The 22,661-nt window shown below is 29.9% G+C and overlaps 2 protein-coding genes across 4 annotated transcripts; both read left to right on the top strand.

Annotated features, from left to right (window-relative positions):
- The first annotated feature begins 563 nt into the window (after positions 1-563).
- On the top strand, positions 564-5,447 carry LOC111030281 (RNA-binding protein squid-like). Of its 3 annotated transcripts, XM_022309700.1 has the most exons (9): positions 564-938; positions 1,350-1,390; positions 1,461-1,588; positions 2,479-2,757; positions 2,817-2,928; positions 3,019-3,072; positions 3,546-3,635; positions 3,691-3,756; positions 4,780-5,447. In XM_022309700.1, exons 1-9 carry the CDS (start codon positions 790-792, stop codon positions 4,815-4,817), a joined length of 957 nt encoding a protein of 318 aa, XP_022165392.1. In that variant the 5' UTR covers positions 564-789; the 3' UTR covers positions 4,818-5,447. The 3 variants fall into 3 exon arrangements, with proteins under 3 accessions (XP_022165392.1, XP_022165393.1, XP_022165394.1); XM_022309701.1 differs by lacking the exon at positions 3,019-3,072; XM_022309702.1 differs by lacking the exons at positions 3,019-3,072; positions 4,780-5,447 and having other exon boundaries at positions 3,691-3,767.
- An 8,782-nt stretch (positions 5,448-14,229) lies between these two features.
- LOC111030278 (glyceraldehyde-3-phosphate dehydrogenase 1-like) lies at positions 14,230-20,800 on the top strand. The gene is made up of 7 exons (XM_022309698.1): positions 14,230-17,022; positions 17,054-17,218; positions 17,322-17,445; positions 17,985-18,100; positions 18,281-18,532; positions 18,777-18,922; positions 20,400-20,800. Exons 1-7 carry the CDS (start codon positions 16,828-16,830, stop codon positions 20,677-20,679), a joined length of 1,278 nt encoding a protein of 425 aa, XP_022165390.1. The 5' UTR covers positions 14,230-16,827; the 3' UTR covers positions 20,680-20,800.
- The last annotated feature ends 1,861 nt before the right edge of the window (positions 20,801-22,661 follow it).

The raw sequence follows: 22,661 nt of genomic DNA, 5'->3' as shown, positions 1-22,661 counted from the left end.
ATAAATATGTGATGATCTTGCTCTAAATGTTTGGTATTTTGTGAAAATAATTATTTTTTATTTAATTTGTGGTATAAAATGTGCAAATACCACAGACCAGCCATCTGGTGACGCCAGGTTCAAGGTACGTCGTGTCGATGAATTCGCATTTCGATAGGTCGTTGCTTTTTTGGTGTCGTGTAATAAACATGTTACGACCAAGTATACCATTAATCAACTAAATACCTCAAATATCAAACCAATTATGTTCAAGTGGTAATCACAGTTACCACGCCCATGAGCGACACGATATGCAACGTACCTGCGAATGTGCCTTTATCATAATATATTATATATGTCTGGTAAATACTTAATATTCGACGAAAAATACTATAGTTTCTTAATTCTTGGCTCCAGGATTAATTGTATATAGGAATATTTTAATTTTTCTCAAGACGGCAATGGATTGCCGCCAAATACATTTAGCAAAGAGGTTGTGTTTTAGTGTACCGCGGTAGCGACGTGTTGCTGACTAACCAGTATGGTGGTTCGCCGGTGTGCGCCGCTACTGCTGCGGATATTCCAGCGGCCATTTTTTTTGTTTACGAGACGCTATCTCGACCCATGTCTGTAGCGTCTTCTCAGTTCTCATCCTTCAACTCCGTTCTCGTTCCTATTTTTAGACGCGTACATTTTTACTTAAATAATTATTTTGTATTGTTATATAGTGTCGTTTCAACGTTTAGCAAATATATAGGCGTGTTAGTATTAATATTTTTTTTGTAAGCGGACGTATCGCACTCATCAGGAATGGCCGACAACCAGCAACAAAACGGCTCGCAACAGTTTGAAAACGCCGCCGACGCGCAGCAGCAACAACAGCACCTAAACGGCACCGCCGAAAATTCCACAACAAACAATGATTCCGGACAATTTGAATGTGTCCGGGACGATGACAGGTAAGACGAAACTTCCGTTCGAATCAAAAGAAACGTTCGGTACTCGCGGGCCGATGCCAGGCGCCAACGCGGAAACGTCGGCTACGGTATTCTCTCGATACGGTCGATACGGTTTTTTGGGCTGTCTAGTAATTGTTTAAGTCTCATCGCTTTGCCATTTCCGTTTGTTTTGAAATGGGTTTTGGCCTTACCTCCGTTCGTCCCCGAGACTTGGCGACTACCACTATGAGGTTAGGAATCGAAGTCCGTTCGCGAGCCAGGACCTTTTCTGTATCCCCGTCGGTTTTCGTTACTATACGAAATGGATTGAACCTTTTGCGACTTCGTTGCCCCGGCAATGTTTAGGATCGCGTTCGTTATTTCGATTGCCGAACGTTTTTAAAAATGAATTAACTTTTAATGTATTTGCAGAAAAATATTCGTCGGAGGTCTCAAAGGGGAAACTACTGAAAGTAAGTTTGTGGCAAACACTTGTTGGTAGTTCCCACAAATTGTAATCGAATACTTTGTTGAATGTTTTAGAAGATTTAAGTGAACACTTTGGTCAGTTTGGTGAAATCGAAAATATTAATGTCAAAGTAGATGCTGCCACTGGTCGGGCGAGAGGGTTTGCTTTCATTGTATACAAGACAATGGAAGGTCTAGACAATGTGAGTACGCTGATGACTTTTATTATTTTATTAATTCTGATATTTTAATAATTATTTTTACAAATTTTTTAATGCTCTTGGGTAATAAATTAGATGATGTCATTTATTAAGGGGCATTGTAGGCAATTTTGTGTGCAGTATGTATTAGTGTGAAAAATAATTTTATTGTTAATGTATGAATAGTATTCACTTACATGTATAAGTTTAAAGTTGGCATGATATTCATTTATTGTTTTGTGTGTGACCAAAATTCACTCACTTTTCATACTGCATACGTAATATATAGATACTATATCTATAAGTAGTACTCTATCTATGTACGTATTAACGGTGCAATGTGATAAAATTCAAATAAGGTTTATTTCTTAATATTTTTATATAAAAAAATTTACTCCTATACGTAATTCACAGAAATTAATAATTATAAAAGATTTTTTTTTATTGTAAAACATAGGAAATTATTACCATCTTGGTAAATTTTTATCAATAATAGTTGATGTATACGTTCAGTATTTTTCAACTTCCTTAAATGTAATCATAAATTATCGATTATTTGTTATCAAATTGTACGACTTGTCGATTAATCAGTACCATTATTCAATATCAGTTACTTCATTATGAATCAATGATATTAAAAGTATGAATATTTCAAATTTATTTTATATACAATAAAAACTTAAGTATATTTTTTTCTTATATTTACTACCTATATATTATACATCAATTTGAAACTTCTAATACTCTTAATGTAGTTAAATAGTTAGTGAATAATATTGTAGTTGTTAAGGTTTTTGGTAAAATATGACAAATAATATTTTCTCATTATTCCATTAGTAGGTATATTTTTATTATGTGTGTATTGAAAATCATTTTATTTTATTTTATAAAAGGCCTTGGCGTGTACTAATCATGTAATCAATGACAAGAAAATTGACCCCAAAAAAGCTAAAGCACGACATGTTAAATTATTTGTTGGAGGATTGTCTCCTGATTTAACTGATGATGACATCAAAGATTATTTTAAACGATATGCACCTCTGGTGAATGCTGAGATGCCATATGATAAAGTTAAAAATCAACGAAAAGGTTTTTGCTTTGTTACATTTGATTGCATGCAGGCAGTAACTGAAATATTAAAAACGCCAAAACATGTGATTAATGGAAAACAAGTAAATATTAAATAAGTATAATTACTCAGGTTATTTTATTCCTTATAAATATTTATTAGGTTGATGTAAAAAAAGCAGCATTAAAAGTAGAGCCTTATGGAATGATGCCTGGTGCTTCAGGACCTATGAGAGGAATGCGAGGGAATGTTAGGGGTCGAGGAGGTAGAGGAGGTAATTATACACTATTATTTATTTCTTAATACTATTAATTTTGTATATAATAATAATATATTGTTATATTACATTTAATATTTTTAACAGGTTTTCTTCCTCAATCTGGATACGCCCCCGGTGCTCCTGGTTACGGCTATGGAGGTAAATGTATTTTCTCTCAACAGTATACAGTAGAAATCAGTTATAACGACACTATTTAATGAGTCGCAACTGATCAAATTTTCCTAACATTTTTTGTAACGGTTAAATGTGCAATAACTTGTGCAATTAACTTAAAGATTATTTTCACATAGTATCTTTAAAAAAGCAAGAAATTACTAAAATGATGTTATCGGGGGCGATCCACTAGGTCAGAGCATGGAAAAAAGCAATTTACTTAAAAAATAATCAATTTATAATAAGTAACTTATTTAATAAATTTAGTTCATGTATATATTATACAAGCATACATAGGTATTTAACAAGTAAATTGTATACTACATGCTTTTATGACTCACCGGTTATAACGACTTTTTTCTCAGTCAATCAAGTCATTATAGCCACTTTCTACTGTAAATACAATTTATTAACATCATCCATGCATTTTTGAATTTATTTTATGTTAATTATTTTAGGATATGATTATTATAATCAATACACAGGATACAGTCCTGACTACAGTTATAGTTACGGTTATCCAAGTTATGGTGCTGGTGCTGGAGCAGGTTAGTATTATTGTTTTTAATATTTTATTAAGTGTTAAATAATTATTTATTTTAGATTACCAGTATGGAGGTTATGAACCACCTGCACCACGTGGTGTCCATGGAAATCGTGGAGGAAAAGGTAAACCCTAAATATTGATTGCATTCCAAAATAATTGAACATAGTGTAAAATAAAAGTATTATATTTCCTTTTTGAATTAATAATTTTATTTTGACATTTGTTTTGTTATTTTTATCATAGTAATTCTTATTTTACAAGTATCCACTCCCTGTATTTATTTCACTTAATATACAATTTATTTTATTATTTATTTAATAAGAGTTATTTATTGAATAATTTAGCTATTATATTATTAAGGTTATAAATACATATTAATGTTTACAGGGAGTGGGAAATTACTTGGGATGACTTTTAAAACACAATTAAAATAAATATAATGAAATAAAAATGAGTTACTTTTGTTCAACATATAATGTTTAACATAGCAAATTACATTTTCATTGTAGACTAAAACAATAGTATGACGTATGGTATAAATATAGTATCCATTTTCTTTGACATAAACTACTATAATGCGGGGTGGTAATTCTCTATGTTGTATGTTCATGTTTTACAAAGAATAATCACTATCCTGTTAACACGATTGCTCCTAAGTTTTTAATAGTTATTTTGAGACAAATCTATGTAGAGACTAATAACTAATTTCATTTCGGCATCTCAACACACTTAAATCTATTCATGACAATATTCAAATAAGTTATTTGTTACTCGCAGTTATTTGAAATAATAATTTTTACCTATTTACTCTAATAGTTTCAATGTTGAAGCCCATTTATTTAAATTAAAACCTAGCAATTACTTGCGGTGAATCAGAAATACTGTGTTAATTAAATAATAAATTATATTTTGTATTAAAAAAAGCTAAATGCCATGCTAATTAGTTAAATTTGGGAATGAATAAAATTCAAAGTCAATATTTTATAAGTACATAAATTTGTGGACTATAGAATTATGAATGAGAAGATATGTTTAAAGTTGAATTTTTTTTACAAATATTGTAGTATTGAATGTTGGAAGATTTTCATGTGTTTGAGATATTGTTTGTATTTGATAATAAGAATATGGTTGTTGGATTTCACTAGATTTTCCTCAAAGGAAACCTGTCAAGACGTCAGCTTAAACACCTATCGCTGAGCCATTTACACAGTCATCGTATGCCATACTGTTTTGCGTGAGCAGTATTGTTGATTTCGTTTTGCTTATGTACAATAATATATAAATAAAAAGTTAAATAAAAAAAAAAAAATTATAAAAATTGGATCCTTTGGCTAAAGTGTATAAATACTTGGGCTTAACGTCTATCAGGGTCTAACATATAATGATGTGTATGTATTGTATGTACATAATAGAATGCCTACAACTTGATGTATATCTCAATTTTTTTTTTTTGTGTAATTTTTTTTATTTATTTATATTTTGTACTTTTTTTTTTAATACAAAATAAGTCCATAGACATATATTTTCAATAGGGTGTGCACATGTTTTTTCCTTCCTTAAACTTTTTGTGGACAGTGTATATTTATTACTGTGCATTTGAAGAAGGTTGAATTAACATTAGATTATAATAATGTTTACATTTTTGGCAGGATTATTACACTACTAATATAAAAAAAAAAAATTAATTAAAAACATAAAAACAAATAAATACAATTGTGTAATTTTTAAATTTAATTATATCATGGATTTAACTTATGAAAGTTTTGCGATCATTAGACTTTACAATAAATAAACCTTATACGCTAAAATATAATTATGTATTTATTGTTTCACTAGCAATCCCTAGTTCCATATTTTCTTTTTCAATTTCAACGTTTCCTGCTGTGCATTAGTTCATTAATAAATCCATTATTTTCGTAACACCAAAAAAGGTTTTTATTATTACATTGTAAAATCAAATGTATTAATGAGAAAAAATATAGATAAAATTGTATTGGTTAGATTATTATTGGACCCATTGAGACAACCTGGTTATTTTAACTGTTTTAAACTGAATCCTTATTTTTCATTTGTTTTTTTCTCGGAATAATGTGTAATTTTATGTAACTTTTACTATCAAAAAGTTGTACATAGAACATGACATGTACGAATTGTTTATAAGATGATGCTTTTTAATCTATATATTGTGGAGAAAAGTTACCATATAAAATTTAAAATTATTTTATCCAAACAGTCTAGACGCTGGAAAGGATGTGGTATTATAATACTGGGTATTCAAGAGGATTTGAAATTTAAACCTACGTAAAATATTCTAAATACACACTTGATAATTATTTTGTATACTAATCTGCAAATACCTAGTCGTAATACATGCGATCTTTAACGTCTTGAGAAGAAGACTTAATATGATTTATTAAAACATTGGCAAGAGAAATACAAGTTATGAAAACCTAAAAAAAAAAAAACAAGCATTTAAAACATTTTCCAGCCATGGAGTATTATTATAATTATTATTACAGATTTATGGAAAAAGAAAAAAAGTTATTTTACTTTCAAGGTAGCACATGATGCTTGAGCAGTACTGTGTATTATTAATTATTTAGGTATAGGTATTTATTTATATATTTTAAGCGTTTAATGTTTGACTAATTTTTTTTTGTACCAAGTGAAATTTGAACTATTAATTGCAGGGCCTGTATGCGCTGCTTTTAATGAATTATTAAGTATTTACTAGGGTTTTTGGTGCGAAGAAATATAAGAGACAAAAATAAGGGGAGGTTCTTTGCTCATTGAGCCATCTTAAGCCCTTCTTATTATATGTTACATATTTTTAATATACACGCATATATAGGTAATTTTTATTTAATTTTTATAAATCATACACTATGACTAAGAGCTATAAAAAACTCCGACAAACATGTTCCGAAATGAAATTTCATAAAATTTATTGGCAAAACTTTTATCTTAATTGGTTAAGTCGTTTAAACGTTACACAATTAATTACAGATTAACGGAATACACTCAAGAGTTATATTTTATGTAAAGAAAAAGATATATCTATTTTAAATAATCGTATAAAACCACTTAATTACATTTTTTCAATAATACAATGCATTCATTTACATTGCATTTGTAATAGTTTTAAATTGTATCTTAGATAAAATTGTGTGTATGTAGTGGGTGGAAGATGAATCTCCCATTATTTTTGTTCTTGATACCTATTGAGTACAGGCCCTATGCATTTGCTTTATTTACGTCTATGGGAGAGATTATTTTTGATTTTAAATATTTGTTACTGTTTTGTAGTCTATTCAATATTTATTAAGAATTTACCGTGGTTTGTATGATTAAAATGTTTCATTGTAAATATTTTAATTTTGCCACAGTTATTAATTGAGTATGTAATAAACATACAAATTAATTTGTAGATCTATTCATAAGATGAAACCAAAAGTGGTTCTATTGAACCGTTTTTATGTTAACAACGAATGCCATCAATTGATGCTCAAAGTATGTTTGACAAAACGAGTGATGTTCAAGAATATGGAATTAAATAAGAAAATGTGACAATTTGTTTTGATAGAGCATCAACGATGTCTGGAAGTACTGGAGGAGTACAAGCAAAATTAAAAAAAAAAAAATAACCGTTCATTTTTTGTTCTATGTTACGGTCATTGTCTAAATCTTGTTCTGGTAGATTCTATTGGGAGACAAAGTATAGTCATTTTTAATTCCTTCGGTAACATACAATTAATTTATAATTTCATTGAAGGCAGCTGTACTCGGCATGCAGTAGTGGAAAAAATTGCCAACTTAACAAACCAAAGTTAAAAACTTTAAAATCAAATTATACCACCAGGTGGGCTTGCTGCTCAGAAGCCATTAGTGCATTTAAAGAAATTTATTCCTCAATATTAGGTGCAATTGAAGAAATCATTGATAATACAAAACAATCAAGTGTTGAGCAAAAGGCAAAGGAATTCTCCGTCTGATGAAAACATTTGAATTTATCTTTGCCGTATTGATGTTAGATCCTATTCTTTCTTCAATATTAAAAACAAGTGCTTTTTTACAGTCATCCGACATAAACTTATTAACTGCTGTAGAAATCATTGAGTCATTAAAAAAATTCCTTGTTTCTATGAGAAATGCTGACGAAAATTTCACAGAGATATTTATCATAAAACCATTCAAATGTGTCAAAATTATGATATTGAAAATTGAAATTCCACAATTGAATAAAAGAAAAGTGTTTGTTTTTTTTTTTCAACCAAAATTGACGGTTCGGGTAGCACACTGCACACGGTATTATTATGATGTTTCAAGTAATTGTATTATAATAAAATTATGTATTATTATTACGTACCTATTTTAATACATTTAAATAATATTTATTTTTATATTTGCATATCGAATTAAATAAATACTTTATTAAATTAACAATTAAATATTTAATTATATACTATAGTAGTTATTAGTATCTTAAGTTCAACATTTTTGAAGGGGCCCCACTGCGGACAAAGTATGCGCCGGGATAGTCGAATTGCACTTATTACCTACATATGAATGGTCAAATTGCACTTGGATTGAAAAAAGGTAATGGTCGTACTGCAATCAGGTAAAAAGCAGGTAGTGGTCGAACTGCACTTGTTCAAAAAAAATATTAAAATGGAAAGCCCGTTAAAAATATTGCGAATCGATAAGAACTTTACTGTGTACTTATTTAATAGTATTATATATTAGTTCATGCCATTTGGATAACGCATATAAGATTAATACTTTTATTGTATACCGTATGGCGTGTACTATGTAGAACAAAAAGAGGTTTGTAGACCTATGTAAAATACAATTATTACCTACACACTTTTACGTCGCTGTGTAAATATGAACAATTTAAAAATTATTAAAAGTGAACGAGGCCGTGACTTAATCGTGTATGAAAATTATACATTTTACAAAGAAAAACATGTAAATGATGGTGTTTTTGTTGTCTTTCAAAACTATATCTAGATGAATTTTCTAAAGTAATTTTTCGGTCTGAATTGATACATAATCATGAAGAACCACTTATTTTACCTCGGAGAATGATTTCAAATTCAGCAAAGAAAAAAGCCCTTCAAATACATGATAATTTTATTAAAATACTTTTTTGAGCTCAAGTGCAGTTCGACCACTACCTATTTTTTACCTGAGTGCAGTTCGACCATTACCTTTTTTAAACCCAAGTGCAATTCGACCATACCCGTCTGCGCACGCCTTTGATATAGGTGTGAAAGTTTAGTGCCGGAAAGCCAAGTATCTACACCTACACGTACATTTTTAACCCATTACTTAATATTGCCCAATTTCAATGTCATTTGCATACTTGATGTTTGTATAACTATTTGAACATTGTATAAGACTGAAGAATTCTACACTAGACGGGACGACAATAATAATATTGTTGATGTTAAACTAAATTCAATATTCATACTGCGTGGCTACTCTACCGGTACGTACGTACAAAACAAATATGATTATTTAAATAACACTTATCTCACTCAATCATCATCCTACAATAATAAACTATTCAAGTTAAAAACCTTGTGTGTGGGGCGTGGCATTACTACACGTCTGGTGTACAGATGGTTGACTGACACGGTGGGGACGACAAACGGGTGTTGCCTGCCGGCTGCAGAGTACGGGTTTTGTCAGTGCAATATTTATTTTCTCAGATCCATATAAACTTAAAATATAAAACATTAACGTTGTTCGTTTTTTTTCTATGATTTTAGAGTAATATTACAGTAAAATCACCCCCTACTAAAATATTGAAAGGTAGTAATTTTAAATTGAATTATCGATTTTATATTTTTTTCTTGTGGGATTAAAAATAAAAATTGTAAATTTATAAGTATATGGAGTTGTTTTGAGACAATATTTAGACACATTTATATGTTCTTTCATAAAATCTATTATTTTCTATAATTTTTTTTAACTGACAATTTCACTTTAAATAGGTTACTCAAATACGTAAAAAAAAACCTTATTTTTAGGAAATGCAATTTGTCTATATTGCGCTTTGCCAGAAAGAGAAAACAAACAGTACCCTGACATCTTAACTCGAATAGTGTCTAGAATGTAATAAAGTTATCCTACTAAAGTACTACCAACGTAAATATAAATAGTTACAGATTTATTTATTTATTATGTAGGTACTTTCGCCTACCTATTTGCATTATAAGCGAACATTTCCGTTTTAATTGGTTGCGAAAGGAAGGGGGGGGGGGAATTATGATTTAAATATTTTTCGGAAAAAAAGTCCAACCATATTCTGATTTACTAGAAATGTATTAACCTCTGTTTGTGTATTTGTTTGTTATAGAGTAATGACGTGAAGTATAGTGCTTCTGTGACCACTGTTTTACGCAGGCTAGAACCACTCAGGGTGTAGTCCAAGTTAAGCAACCAAATGTTCACGTTGTAATGAGGAGAACGTTAACTATGCCACATCGTTTTTATTTTTTCGATATCAAAAATTTGAAACATGTTGTTAGTTTGTTACTGTTTAAAAATTTGTTATTTTTGAATTTTTTCAATAAAACGACGTTGCATAGTAAATTTAATGTTCTCCTCTTTATATATATAGTGTGAAAGTTTGGTTGCCTAGCTTGGCCAGGCCTACAGCCTGAGCGGTTCTATCCCACGCTAAACAGTTTTTGCTGTGTTATATTCATACTACATTCTTACTCTATGGTTATAACTAGGGCCCGGATTTCAATGCAAATTGCATATTTTTTTGGTTGATCATATATAATGCTTTCTAAGTACATAATTCGTTCCATGTAACGAAGGTTTGAAAGCTACAAATTTTATTTTGCATTTTTTTGCATATTTCGACGTTTTTTCTTTTTTAGAGCATTTTTAGCATTATTGGGTCATTTTGTTGGTTTTTTATGCATATTTGTTCAAAATAAATATAAACCTTGAACTATTCACAAAATTATCTAAAGATAAATTATTTTCTTGACATTTAAGAAGGTTTATCGGATTTTTCCATACACATTGTCATTTTTTTTTTTCGATTTAGTTTTTATCTTATCTTAATTTATTAGTGACTGTAGATCGTCACCCGTATTCGGTCAAATAACAAATAATCAGTCAGTTTGTGTTACATCGCAGTCGTTGTTCGTATTACGTGTGCTTGTGATTTTAATGTGTTCAATAATGCCCAAAATAAAATCATCTACTTCTTCTCGCTTGCGTGACTACGTAAACGAATTCGGAAGAGACGTCTTTACAACAGACTTACTTAGAATGTTAATTTTACATACATTTTAATATATATTTTGTTATGTTTAGAATGAATAATATTTCCCCTAAAACGGCCAAAACATGCGTGTCAATATCATATCAGTCAATATTTCAAATTTTCAGTTTTTTTTTAATAAAATAATTATTATGTCTCATTTATAAATTACAATTTGTATAAAAAAAATATATGGCATTTTTAAGGTCATTTTGTGGTAAATTATATTTTTTAAGGGCATTTTTAAGGTCAATTTTGTGGTAAAACGCATTTTTGGCTATTTTTTAGAGCATATCTGTATGGTTACAAATGCATTTAAATCCGGGCCCTATTTATAACACATGCGAGTGTGGCGTCCTCTTCACATCTCTTATAGACCCATCATAAACATTTTTAATAATAACCAGTTGATGCGATCTTTTAATTGATATTTTGCATACAACTATAGCCTATAGCATCGGTTCCAAACCTTTTTAGCTGTGTAGACCACCAATTTTGTAAACAAGAACTTTGAGGCCCACAAATAGCTCACCTATAGACCTATATATACGAATGTATAAATACGTATATATATATATATAATATATATGTATATACAAACGTCAGTTGTTAGAACTAAAAAGAATTAAAAAATCAATCGTTTATCATGAAAAACCCTTTATTAAACTTAACCACAATCTAAACAATTTAATGTGATTTTTGACATTACTTGTCCTTCATGAAAGAGTCAATATCGGGATGAAAATTGAATGGATTTACAATTAAATCACTTTCAACATTCAGTTGATTCCTATATTTAGCATTAATTAATAATTTGACACCAATCTGACACTGCCGAGTGTAGATAATATTGATAAATATATTACAACCAGAAATATTATAATATGTAATATTAAAAATTATATATTTATATGGTTCACGGACCAATACCAAGCTGCTCGAGGCCCACAAGTGGGCCGCGGCCAATGGGTTGGGAACCGCTGGCCTATAGGTACAAGGTGTTTTCAAAACATTTGAAAACGCTTTAATTAAGTAGGCGGTTAGGTACGGTTTGCATATTTTTATACCTATACAGAAAACACTAATGCACTTATCTATTAGGTAAAATATTAAATCGTCTTATTTTTTATATCATATTATCGCTGATCAGTCCTAAATCAGGACTCCTAATTACTCTAAAGACTGCTTCCAATTTTTTTGAAATCCTCGTCTTTATAGTATGTAATTAGATATTAACGTGGCATCACTTATTTTATTCACTTTCCATGTATGAAAAAAATAAAAAATATTAAAAGAAACCTTTGACGTCAAATTGAATTATCTGTTTTCAGCCGGCCGGGATTGTCTCGGTGAGAAACTATGGTATTTAACAATAACTACTAGGCAATGAACCTACATAGACAATATAGTAGCTTACTGTTATATTATTCTGGAACGTTTTGTGGCTGATGCCTAATAAAAATACCATATTATAATATATCTAGCCATATGGGTATATTAATAAAACTTGAAGCGATTTCTACTAATTCTACTGACACTAATATCTGTAATTATACGCTTAACATATTTTTTTCGTTTTAAGGCAAGTGTTCAATGTAAAAAATTGTTCAAAGTTCAAATTAATTAATTTCGAGTTAACTGTGTTTTTGTGTTCCGTTTATTATTCTAAGACCGTGGTCTATGTAGTTATTATTATAGCGACGTCCCTATACTGTCACGTTATGTTTATAGTCCTTACGACTGCGGCTGGCGGATTTAATTTTTGTAAAAAATATAATTCCAAAAGACCGAAATTATGAGTTTCGTGATTTCCTCTTCTCCATGACTCCTTTAAGGCACGTAGCTCTTGCCTCTTAGGTTGTAGGGCCATAGAAAAAATATAAATTAAAAATAATATTCATATTGATTTATTATCGTGTATGGTGGCTGACGTTGTAATAATGGGTGTTACCCATTTGCGCCAAAAAAATGAATTCGTTTTGGGTATAGCCCATTTGCGACAAAATAAAAAAGGTATGTTTTTTTCGGATTGCCCATTTGCGCCAAATTTACTTAGTATAAATGTATAATTATTATAAAGTAATATATTTTTTATTATATTATACAAATTTATTTAAATCATAGTTAATTATACGAATGTTTTTAAAATAATAATCAATAATAGCTGTATAATACACATTATTTTGAAACAATAATCAAAATAAATACAAATTGTTTTTAAAAACTATAGGTAGTAAATTATTATGAACTATTATAATTTATAACAAATAACTAATAATAGTTAATAGTATACTTACATAATTTTTACTATAAGTTACAGACATGACGTTTTTAAAATATAAGAATTAACCAAGCCGTTAATTTAAAATGTTTACGTTGGTAAATTTTGCGCAAATGGGCGATGCCCGTAATAATGATCAACTATGGGTGGTAAGCGCCAACACACAGTAAAGTACATTTGGACGTGGCGCTTAACGTGGCTTAACGTTAGTATTTTATGAAAAGAAATTTAATAATGGTAAAAGTATTGCTTAATCACAAAGTAACAGAAAGTTAAATAAAAAATAGTAAATACATAGGTATTTTGTTCAAATATGAAAATATATATACAAGTTTCAAATCTCCAATGGTTTTATTTAATTTTAATTGTTATTATCGTAATAGTATTTCGTTTTCATACACGTTTTTATAGCATAAATTCTTATACTGACTAAGTTAATTAACTATTTGGGTACCTAAGTATGTAATTTTATTGTACCTAGAATTATTTGTTATTGTAAGTAACAAACGTATTTACGTCATGTAAATTTTTCTTCGAATAAATTAAAAACATTTTTGCAAAGTGTGACGAATACAATAATTGTATGAAAATATACGATGGATTTTTAGAAAAAAATTGTTTATAAACAGAAGACAACATACAAATTAATAATAAATTACAATTTTGCATTATTTGGAATACATCACATTCCTGCCCAATATTGATGGAAAATTATACATTTGAAAGTTAAGTATAAGTATTAATTTAATAAGATTTTTAAAAGTACAATTAACCTTTAACTAAATATGTCTCATTGAATAGTAACAGATTATACATATTATATATTAACATATTATGTAATATATAGACGTATTCGAGTCTCTGAAATGTTCTTTGTAAGATGTGTTCAATTTAAAAGTATTTTTATTAGTGTTCATACATAAAAGTTGAGTATAGTAAATATTAAAAATAATAATACAAAAATGCGTAAGTACCTACATATTTTTTAAATAAAAACAAAACTTATTACAACTTAATAATAATTGGACTTCATTATAGAACAACATTTTAAAGACTTACAATTTACATCTTGTCCAATATCGAACGTTAATATCGATGTATTATACTTTTTTTAGTTTTTTACCATTCCTATGTATTTATGATAACAATATAATATGCTATGACATAGGTACCAGCAGAATTAGCTAAGATATTTTTAGTTTCTAAGCAGTTTTACTTAAAAGAATTTTTTTCTTATCTGTTTAAAATCTACATTATAGGTAATCAAAATTTGTTTTCTCTATAAGACTCCCAGACCCTAAAACATAGTAATTAATTTTTTTAAATCTTGCTCATGAATCATGATTGACTCCTGGTACTTACGTATAGGTATTGATTTCCACCGGATCTAATCAAAAATAATATTTAATTAGTTATATTTTTTGTACTAAATGGGGCTTGAGAAAATATAAGTGTCATTACATATAATAACATGTGGTGTACGATTTGTAAATTTCGATCGGGTTTCAGATGGTTCGACTAGCAGCTGCAGATGCATTCATCGTTTCACTGGTCGACAATAGGCTTCTATGCTATGCGGCCATGTGGGCATTGAGGCAATTGCAATCTACCAATGACAAATTCGTCTTGAATTTGACCGATGGTGACCTGATCATGACTCCGTTCTGCCAGCCGCCCCTGTTCGGTTGTTCATCTCCACGACTCTCCTTTTGCAGTATAGATACGAGAACGAGATACCTATATACTGACCACTCTGAAACGACTTGTGCCAAATTTTCACCGTGGTGGTAAGTTGCATTTGAGGGAAGGGAGTCGAATTTATGTATTTTAATATGCAGGGTGAAAAAAAAATGGTCCTAGTAGAAACATAGCAGTTATTGCGTGCCAATAGAAACTTTATTTTTAAGATAAAATAACTATTACAATATTGGGGATTAGAATAAAAAAAATCCTTCGTCTAAGTATTTTGCAATAGTTATTAAATCCGATGCTGATGACTATAACGTAAAAGCCCTCATATAAACTCATGTATTTGTAGTTGTATTCTTTATCAGAAATAAATTAAGTGTGCAATATTTAGAACTCGTAATGCGGGACGGGACTTCAATATGATCAAGCACTACATTTTGGCTGTACATGATATTAAATTACCTACCTAGGTTGATCCTAAAATTATACTTCGATTGTCTTAGTAGATGAGTTATAAACGTCTAATACCTATCTTGTCTTATTACTTTTATGGGTAGATTCTGTGTAACATAGCGCATTGCACAAAGCAAAATGGACACATATAACTGCGTTGGGAAACATTTTGAAGCGTATACATGTATAATATTTTGCGGACACCTGCTTTTCGTGTTTATTATTTTTGTCTTATAACATTCTATTATACCATTATACATATATACCTACATAGTGGGTACCTAGGACTTTGGTGTAATCACGAATATTATGAAAATCGTGGGACTGGGTATAATAAAGTTATTTCCAACCAGGGAAGTGGATGAACTATTTTGGACTGGATCGGACCGTGCTTATAAAAAATATTCTTGGACCGCAACGGGCTTTTTAAGAGCCAAAGATGACTTTTGGGCCGGGATTAAGTCTTTTTTCAAAAAATTGTTTGGACTAGGCCGGGCTGGGCCTCGGAAAAAATTGTTGGACCTGGCTAGGCCATAAATTATTGATGGTCCTCTCACGTCTATAGCGCACACTGGTACGGAGCAACGGTCAACCGTTACGGAACAACCCGTGATTTGTCTTTTTCTGTACACATATACGTGACACCTGCACCGTCCGTCCGTATTTTCACGACTTCACTGCTCACATCTACACCATATTACCCCCGGTATTTTTTTTTTTTGATTTCGTATAAACTCTTTTCTCGAGTTAACTAAACCAAGGTTCACGTTCCGACCAGGTACCCTTTTAATTAGCAGTACTATTCGTTTGGTACATTTTCACTCTGTTTTCTACTTGAAATACATACGAGTATAGGCCGCAACACCATCCGTGGCACATCATTGTAAATTGTAATAAATATTTAAAACGGTACCTACTAAAAGCTTCACTGTTAATAAATATTGCGATTACCTACATCTTGTGCTTCCTTTGGTAACGTCTCGCTCAAACACCTCAACCCTCTCGGCCTCGCCACCGGGCTTCTTATAATACTTCAATAATTAATAAGAATGTCATTGACATACGATATAATATGTAAAATGTAGGTGGAATATGTACAGAAGAGATGTCTACCACAAATTACAGTTCGTATAATTAAATTAACAAATTTTGTATATTTTATTTTGTATGCGCTGTCTGGCGCGTTATATATGCAATTTTGGTACATCAGCATGTAGGTGGCTTTCGAATGGCATTCCGCGCCGTTATTTGTAGTTATATAGTATGGGGCATCATCAAAGATACTGTAAAAAAAAAACTATATGGCTTAATAAATAATTAATAAACAATATACCGATGATATTTGTTTATCAACAAATTCAGTCTTTAAGCTACCCATATAAATCATATTTTTTATTTTAGTTTCGCTCTTAAATAGTTGTCGTCAAAGCAAAAAATAAAAAGTTTTTAAATATTAATTGAAGTTTCCATTATACGAATACTATGATTAAAAACGGTTTGCAACTGATCTCCTCAGAATTGAGTAGTGTGAAAACAACACTGGGCCGTGGAAACTTGTCATCGGTGACACCTAACACATTTTCCTGGAAAGGCAAATGCGTGCGACCGTTCGCCAGCCGTACCAACGTAAGTCATACCACGTCGGTCGACCTATATTCGGCTGGCTGGCCAACGTCTGTATAACTGATTTAAATCCTCTCCCATATAGCTTCTTTGTCAACTGCCTGTGGACAACATCAACGGTTCGGGTATTAAGTTACGGGGAGTCTCCACCAGAGAACAGTGCTGCACCATTCTTCCGCCTGTCGCTATTAACGGTTTCGGCCGGATAGGTAAATGCGTGCTCCGGTTGGCTATTCAGAAAAACGTGAATGTAAGTACTAAGTAATACCATATGTCGGAAATCTTTCGACTTGTATTCCTCTGGCCGTCGAACGTTTGTTCTTAATAAATTTGTTTAAATCCTTCGTCCGCAGGTGGTCGCCATCAATGAGCCGAGTGCCAACGCAGAAGCGATTGCCCATTCGTTCAAATACGACTCTATACATGGAATGTTTCCTGGGTGCGTCAGTGTAAAGGGAGACTGTCTGAACATCAACGGTAATAACAATAATAATAATTATAAGGATAAGATTTGTGTATTTACTCTATAAATCATATTGTAAGATACGCTAGTGAAAATTACATTTATAAAAAATAAAGAACGGACAAAACTATAATACCTATATGTCAGCGGTAATAACTGTTATCTTGAATTCAAAGAAGAAATCCAAGCGTAAACTTTCAAACTTTTCAAAATTTCTGAATTTTAAAAACTGTAGGTATTGCGTTCGAGGTTTCTACCTTCCACATTTTGTTCTGCGTTCATTCAAAGCTGATTTTTTTTAGGTTTGAAAATTAAGTATAAAAAATAATCAACGTTGATAGTTTTTATTATATATTTACTATATATACATTGTAATATAACTGTATCGAGCAAAATCTTTGTATAATTTTGCCATAAATTGAAATTAAATTGTTCATCATAAATCCTAATACATTCTACCGTAACATTGTAAAATATTGTCTCGATTATAAATCAAATGTGGATATAATGGTATCCGCCGATATGTTTTTTTTACACGTGATGGCCGCTACAGGCAAAATCGTACGTGTATATAAGGAAGCGAACCCAGAAAACATCAAATGGAAAGAGTTGCCTGTTGATTACGTGATAGAGTCAACCGGAAGATTCACAGAAGTCAAAACTGCCCAGGTAAAAGCTATTTCTTATACCTTCCCTTAAAAAAAATATTATATTGTTTTTGTAGCTGTTACCTGCTAAAGCGTACGTATCACAATAATATTATATAATTTATAACCGAGCTTTCTCAATAGGTTATGACTTAACAAGGATATAATGTAGTGGTGACGATATAACGACAAACTTTTTTAGAAACACATGGCGACGGGTGTCAAAAAAGTTATTATCAGTGCTCCGAGCAAAGACGCGCCGATGTTTGTAAAGGGCGTGAACTTCGACAAGTATAACAATAAAATGACTGTGGTGTCGAACGCCTCGTGTACAACCAATTGCGCTGCGCCTTTGATGCACATCATCAACAATCAATTTGGAGTGGAATACTGTCTACTGACAACGGTTCACGCAATGACCTCCTCCCAGCAGATCCTGGACGGAGTGAAACAAGTAAGAAGCTGTTTTTTTGGGAGACGATAAGTTATCAATTATGATATGTATTTTTGTGGATTTTTAAAATATTCGAATGTTGTGGTCAGTGGTATACCTATATTGTGTATTTAAAGCCCATTTTGTCGTCACGCTTGAATTATACAAAACAAAAATGTATTACACCCACTTATCAAAAATGATAAACGCCCTGCACCACTACCAACCACGGTTTATTGGTAATGGTTATGATTTCGTATTTCAGAGGTCAGCTCCAGGAAATATTGTACACAGCACGACAGGCGCTGCGAAAGCCGTGGGAATAGTCATTCCGGAATTAAAAGGAAAAGTAACCGGTGATTCTATAAGAGTGCCCACACTGGACGTGTCACTGCTGAAACTCTACATAACGTAACGTATTTCTATATAAATTATATTTTTATATTATATCATATGTGCTGCAATACAGTAGCATAAATTCCCCCTCCCCCCGCATCCAATTTTTTTTCTACCGCCGTAAAATGCTCATTATTTCAAATAAAAACGCTCTGTTGATTGTAGCACAAGTATATTTTTATTTTATTATTAATTACAAAAATTGATTTAACAAACTAAAAAAAAAAAGCTTTGAATAATCAATGTATCATTTTATTTTATTTTATGATTATTTTATTATTTAATATTAATTAATAATTTTTTTTTTTAATTTAACTTCAATGAATAATTTTAACTTTCTAGAATAAAGAAATTAATATGAAATATTTATATTTTATCGTTATCTATTTATTTATTTAATTAAAATTTTTATTTAACTTAAATATAAATCAATGTAAAACGATTTATATTTTACAATTGGTTATTTATTTTTAATTTTCAATTATTCAAATAAATATAAATACACATATATTCTTGGATTTCATTATGTGTAATATTTTGTGGAATTAAAGCCATAAAATAATAATAATAATAATAATAAATAAGTATAATTTAATACAATATTGCTCGTAAATAAGGCTTTGCTCGCAACAAAAAAAAAGAGCAAGTATGATCAACCAATGATGGTATTTTTGTAACCAGTAGATCATGTTCTGAGGGGTGGTGTTGATATCGCAATATAACTGATAAAAGTCGATAAAAAGAAAAAGAAAATTCAATTTGTATGTTTGTAAAAGTGAAAAATTTTAATCGTATTATTTATTTGTAACCTCTATAAGTTTTAAATTTTCTTACGTTTTGGGTAATACACAAAACATTTTTATTTTTTGATATATTTATTTTATTTATATCTTATATTATTTTACATCGAATTTTGGCCAACTATTTGCATATTTACAGATAGCAGAATAGATATCGTTTTTTGTTTAAATAACTATATTGTTATTAGTCATGTGATATCAACATTACAATACAATACGTCGATGTATATAATAATATACATATGATATGTCAAAGTACGGTTTCCAATATGCGATTGTGTGACAAGGAGTATGTTGTGATTACTCTAAAAATAAACGATGGATTTTTATTTTTGTAAATTATCATATTTTAATTGAGAATGCCTTTCATATAATTGTGCCCCTGGCAAATGCCCCCTTGCTAGTGCCTATAGCCACGGCCCTAGCATTATATAATGAAAAAGATAGGTAAACGCACTAAAGTGTGTAGGAATAAATAATAATGCAGTATTAAAATTAAAATAGAAAAGAGTTAAGAATTTTCTGCCTATATATGTAATTGCCACAATGCGTCGCAAATTATAGAAATAAATAATTATTAATTATTATTAATTAATTCTTAACATCCTACTGAGGGTTAGGTGCATATTATGTAAACAACGAACATTTAGGAATTGATTTTTTTGTTTATTAAAAAATGTTTGTATTAACAGTGTTAAAAATCCGGTGACATTAGAGAATATCAAGTGTGCAATCTGGAAAAATGCGGATACAGTTGAAAATAGCGTTGTATCCTACATCGAAGATACAGAAAACCTCGTAAGCTCCGATTTCGTAGGCAGTCAATGTTCGGCCATAGTTGATTTTAATCAAGTGTCAATCATCGGCGACAAATTTGTGACAATAGGCGCATGGTATGATAATGAAATGGCATATTCGAGTAGGCTGTTAGACCTTTACACTCACATGGTAGAAATGGACAAATGTAAGTAATAGGCAAAACATAGCTTATAGAATTGATACTAGTGAGTCAATAAATGCAGTAGTATTTGGTGCTGGTAATATATATATTTATTTATTTCATTGTTAATAATTAAAAGTTAGTTTATAAGATTTAAAAATCTTAAAAAATTTTTATTTGGTGATGCCTTCAAATCATTATTTATTTATAATTAAATTAAAAGCTTAAATATTCTAAAAAAATTTTTTTTGCTGCTGTTATATAAATATATTATACTTTACATTATTTTAATTTTAATTAAAAACATTAAATTTCATAAAAAAAACCCATTCCTAGCTAGTGAAACGTGCATATTAATATATAATTGATAATATATAGTCAATTGCTGTACGTAGGTACATGCACTTCAATTATAATTGTATCAAAACAGTTTCAAAACTTTTTAATTCTTAAAAAAATTATGAGTTGTTAATTTCCTAAAATAACGAATCAATTACTAGTTAAGTACCTAATAGCCTCAACATTTTTGTAGCGGCCCTACTAAATTATTATTGCATTATAATTAAATTACGAGCTAAATTTTTGAAGGCTTGTAGTACTTCTACATATAGAATTATTCTTAATTTCTAGTTAGATTTAAAAGGTTTTTAAAAAGAAGTTCTTGTGCACACATATCAAATTATAATGGATATCCAGCGTGTTTGTTCGCTAACACATTATTAATGTTTAATGTGTACTGGTTAAAAACGTATAATATACATATAAATAAATATTATTGATTAAGCGTTAATAATCCTACATATGGTATTTTTTTTCTTAATATTTTTTAATATTTTAACCGTTAGCATATTATCATATTCCGCAGAGTGTCATATCTACAGTTGTTTATAAATTATAATTAATATAGTAACTCTGAGACATCAATTTTTTGTAAGAAAAACTCATCGAAATATTGAATGTAATATCGAATTTTTTATTTACTTTTAAATAATCCTTTTTTTTTTGTTTAATATGTTTCTCGAGATTTTATCAGCCTGAATTTTACCGACGTTTATGAAATAATTATTTAGTAAATTTGACGCCCCTAATGGATCTGATGTATATATTGTACTGTCATTAACTTTTAATACTTCAATTTTATCTTCGTTTTTGTAGATAGTACCTATCAGTTTATTGATTAATCTCCAGGTTAAATTAAGATTATATGACATCTATTCTTTTCAAAAGACTTGTTATGTCCTTTACGTCGTCGACAATTTATTTCTCTAAAATGTAAAAATCATCCAAATAATACTAAACTTGCGACTTAAAAAGTTAAAAACTATAAAAAAAAGTAAAAAAAAAAAAGACTATAAAAAGTTTAAGAATAATTTTACAAAATACTTATTAAGGCTTACCAAAATCAAATTTTATGAAAAAAAAATTTTAGACAGTGTCGTATAATTTTAAGTTAACCTGGAGATTAATGAATGAAGTGACAGGTACGCATCTACAAAAACGAAAATAAAATTGAAGTATAAAAAGTTAATGACAGTACAGTGTACACTAGGTACATACATCAGATCCATTAGGGGCGTCAAATTAATTAAATAATTATTTCTTAAAAGTCGGTAAAATTCAGGCTGATAAATTCTCGAGAAACATAAACAATAATTTAAAAGTGAAAAAAAAATTATATCTGATATAATTGATATGCAATATTTCGACAATTTTTCCTTAAAAAAGTTGATGTCTCTAACCTAGATTTAGCAAAGTCTTTTGACTCCATACATCACTTTTTAGAATTCTATACCTATTTTCGGAATAAATAATCGCTGTCTAATTTGGTTTAAGAGCTACCTTTCTGATGGGAAACAAATAGTAAAATTAAATGACACTGCAAGTGACGTAAATGTTATACAATATGCTGTTCCTCATAGTAGTGTTCTAGGTCCAATATTATTCATATAATACATAAATGCGATATTTAAATTAAAAAGTGGTAGCAAAATAGTGATAGATGCTGATGATACTT

This window comes from Myzus persicae, unplaced genomic scaffold, assembly GCF_001856785.1.
Source record: "Myzus persicae strain clone G006 unplaced genomic scaffold, MPER_G0061.0, whole genome shotgun sequence".
Lineage (NCBI taxonomy): Eukaryota > Metazoa > Arthropoda > Insecta > Hemiptera > Aphididae > Myzus > Myzus persicae.
This window is presented reverse-complemented; position numbering and strand designations above follow the sequence as displayed.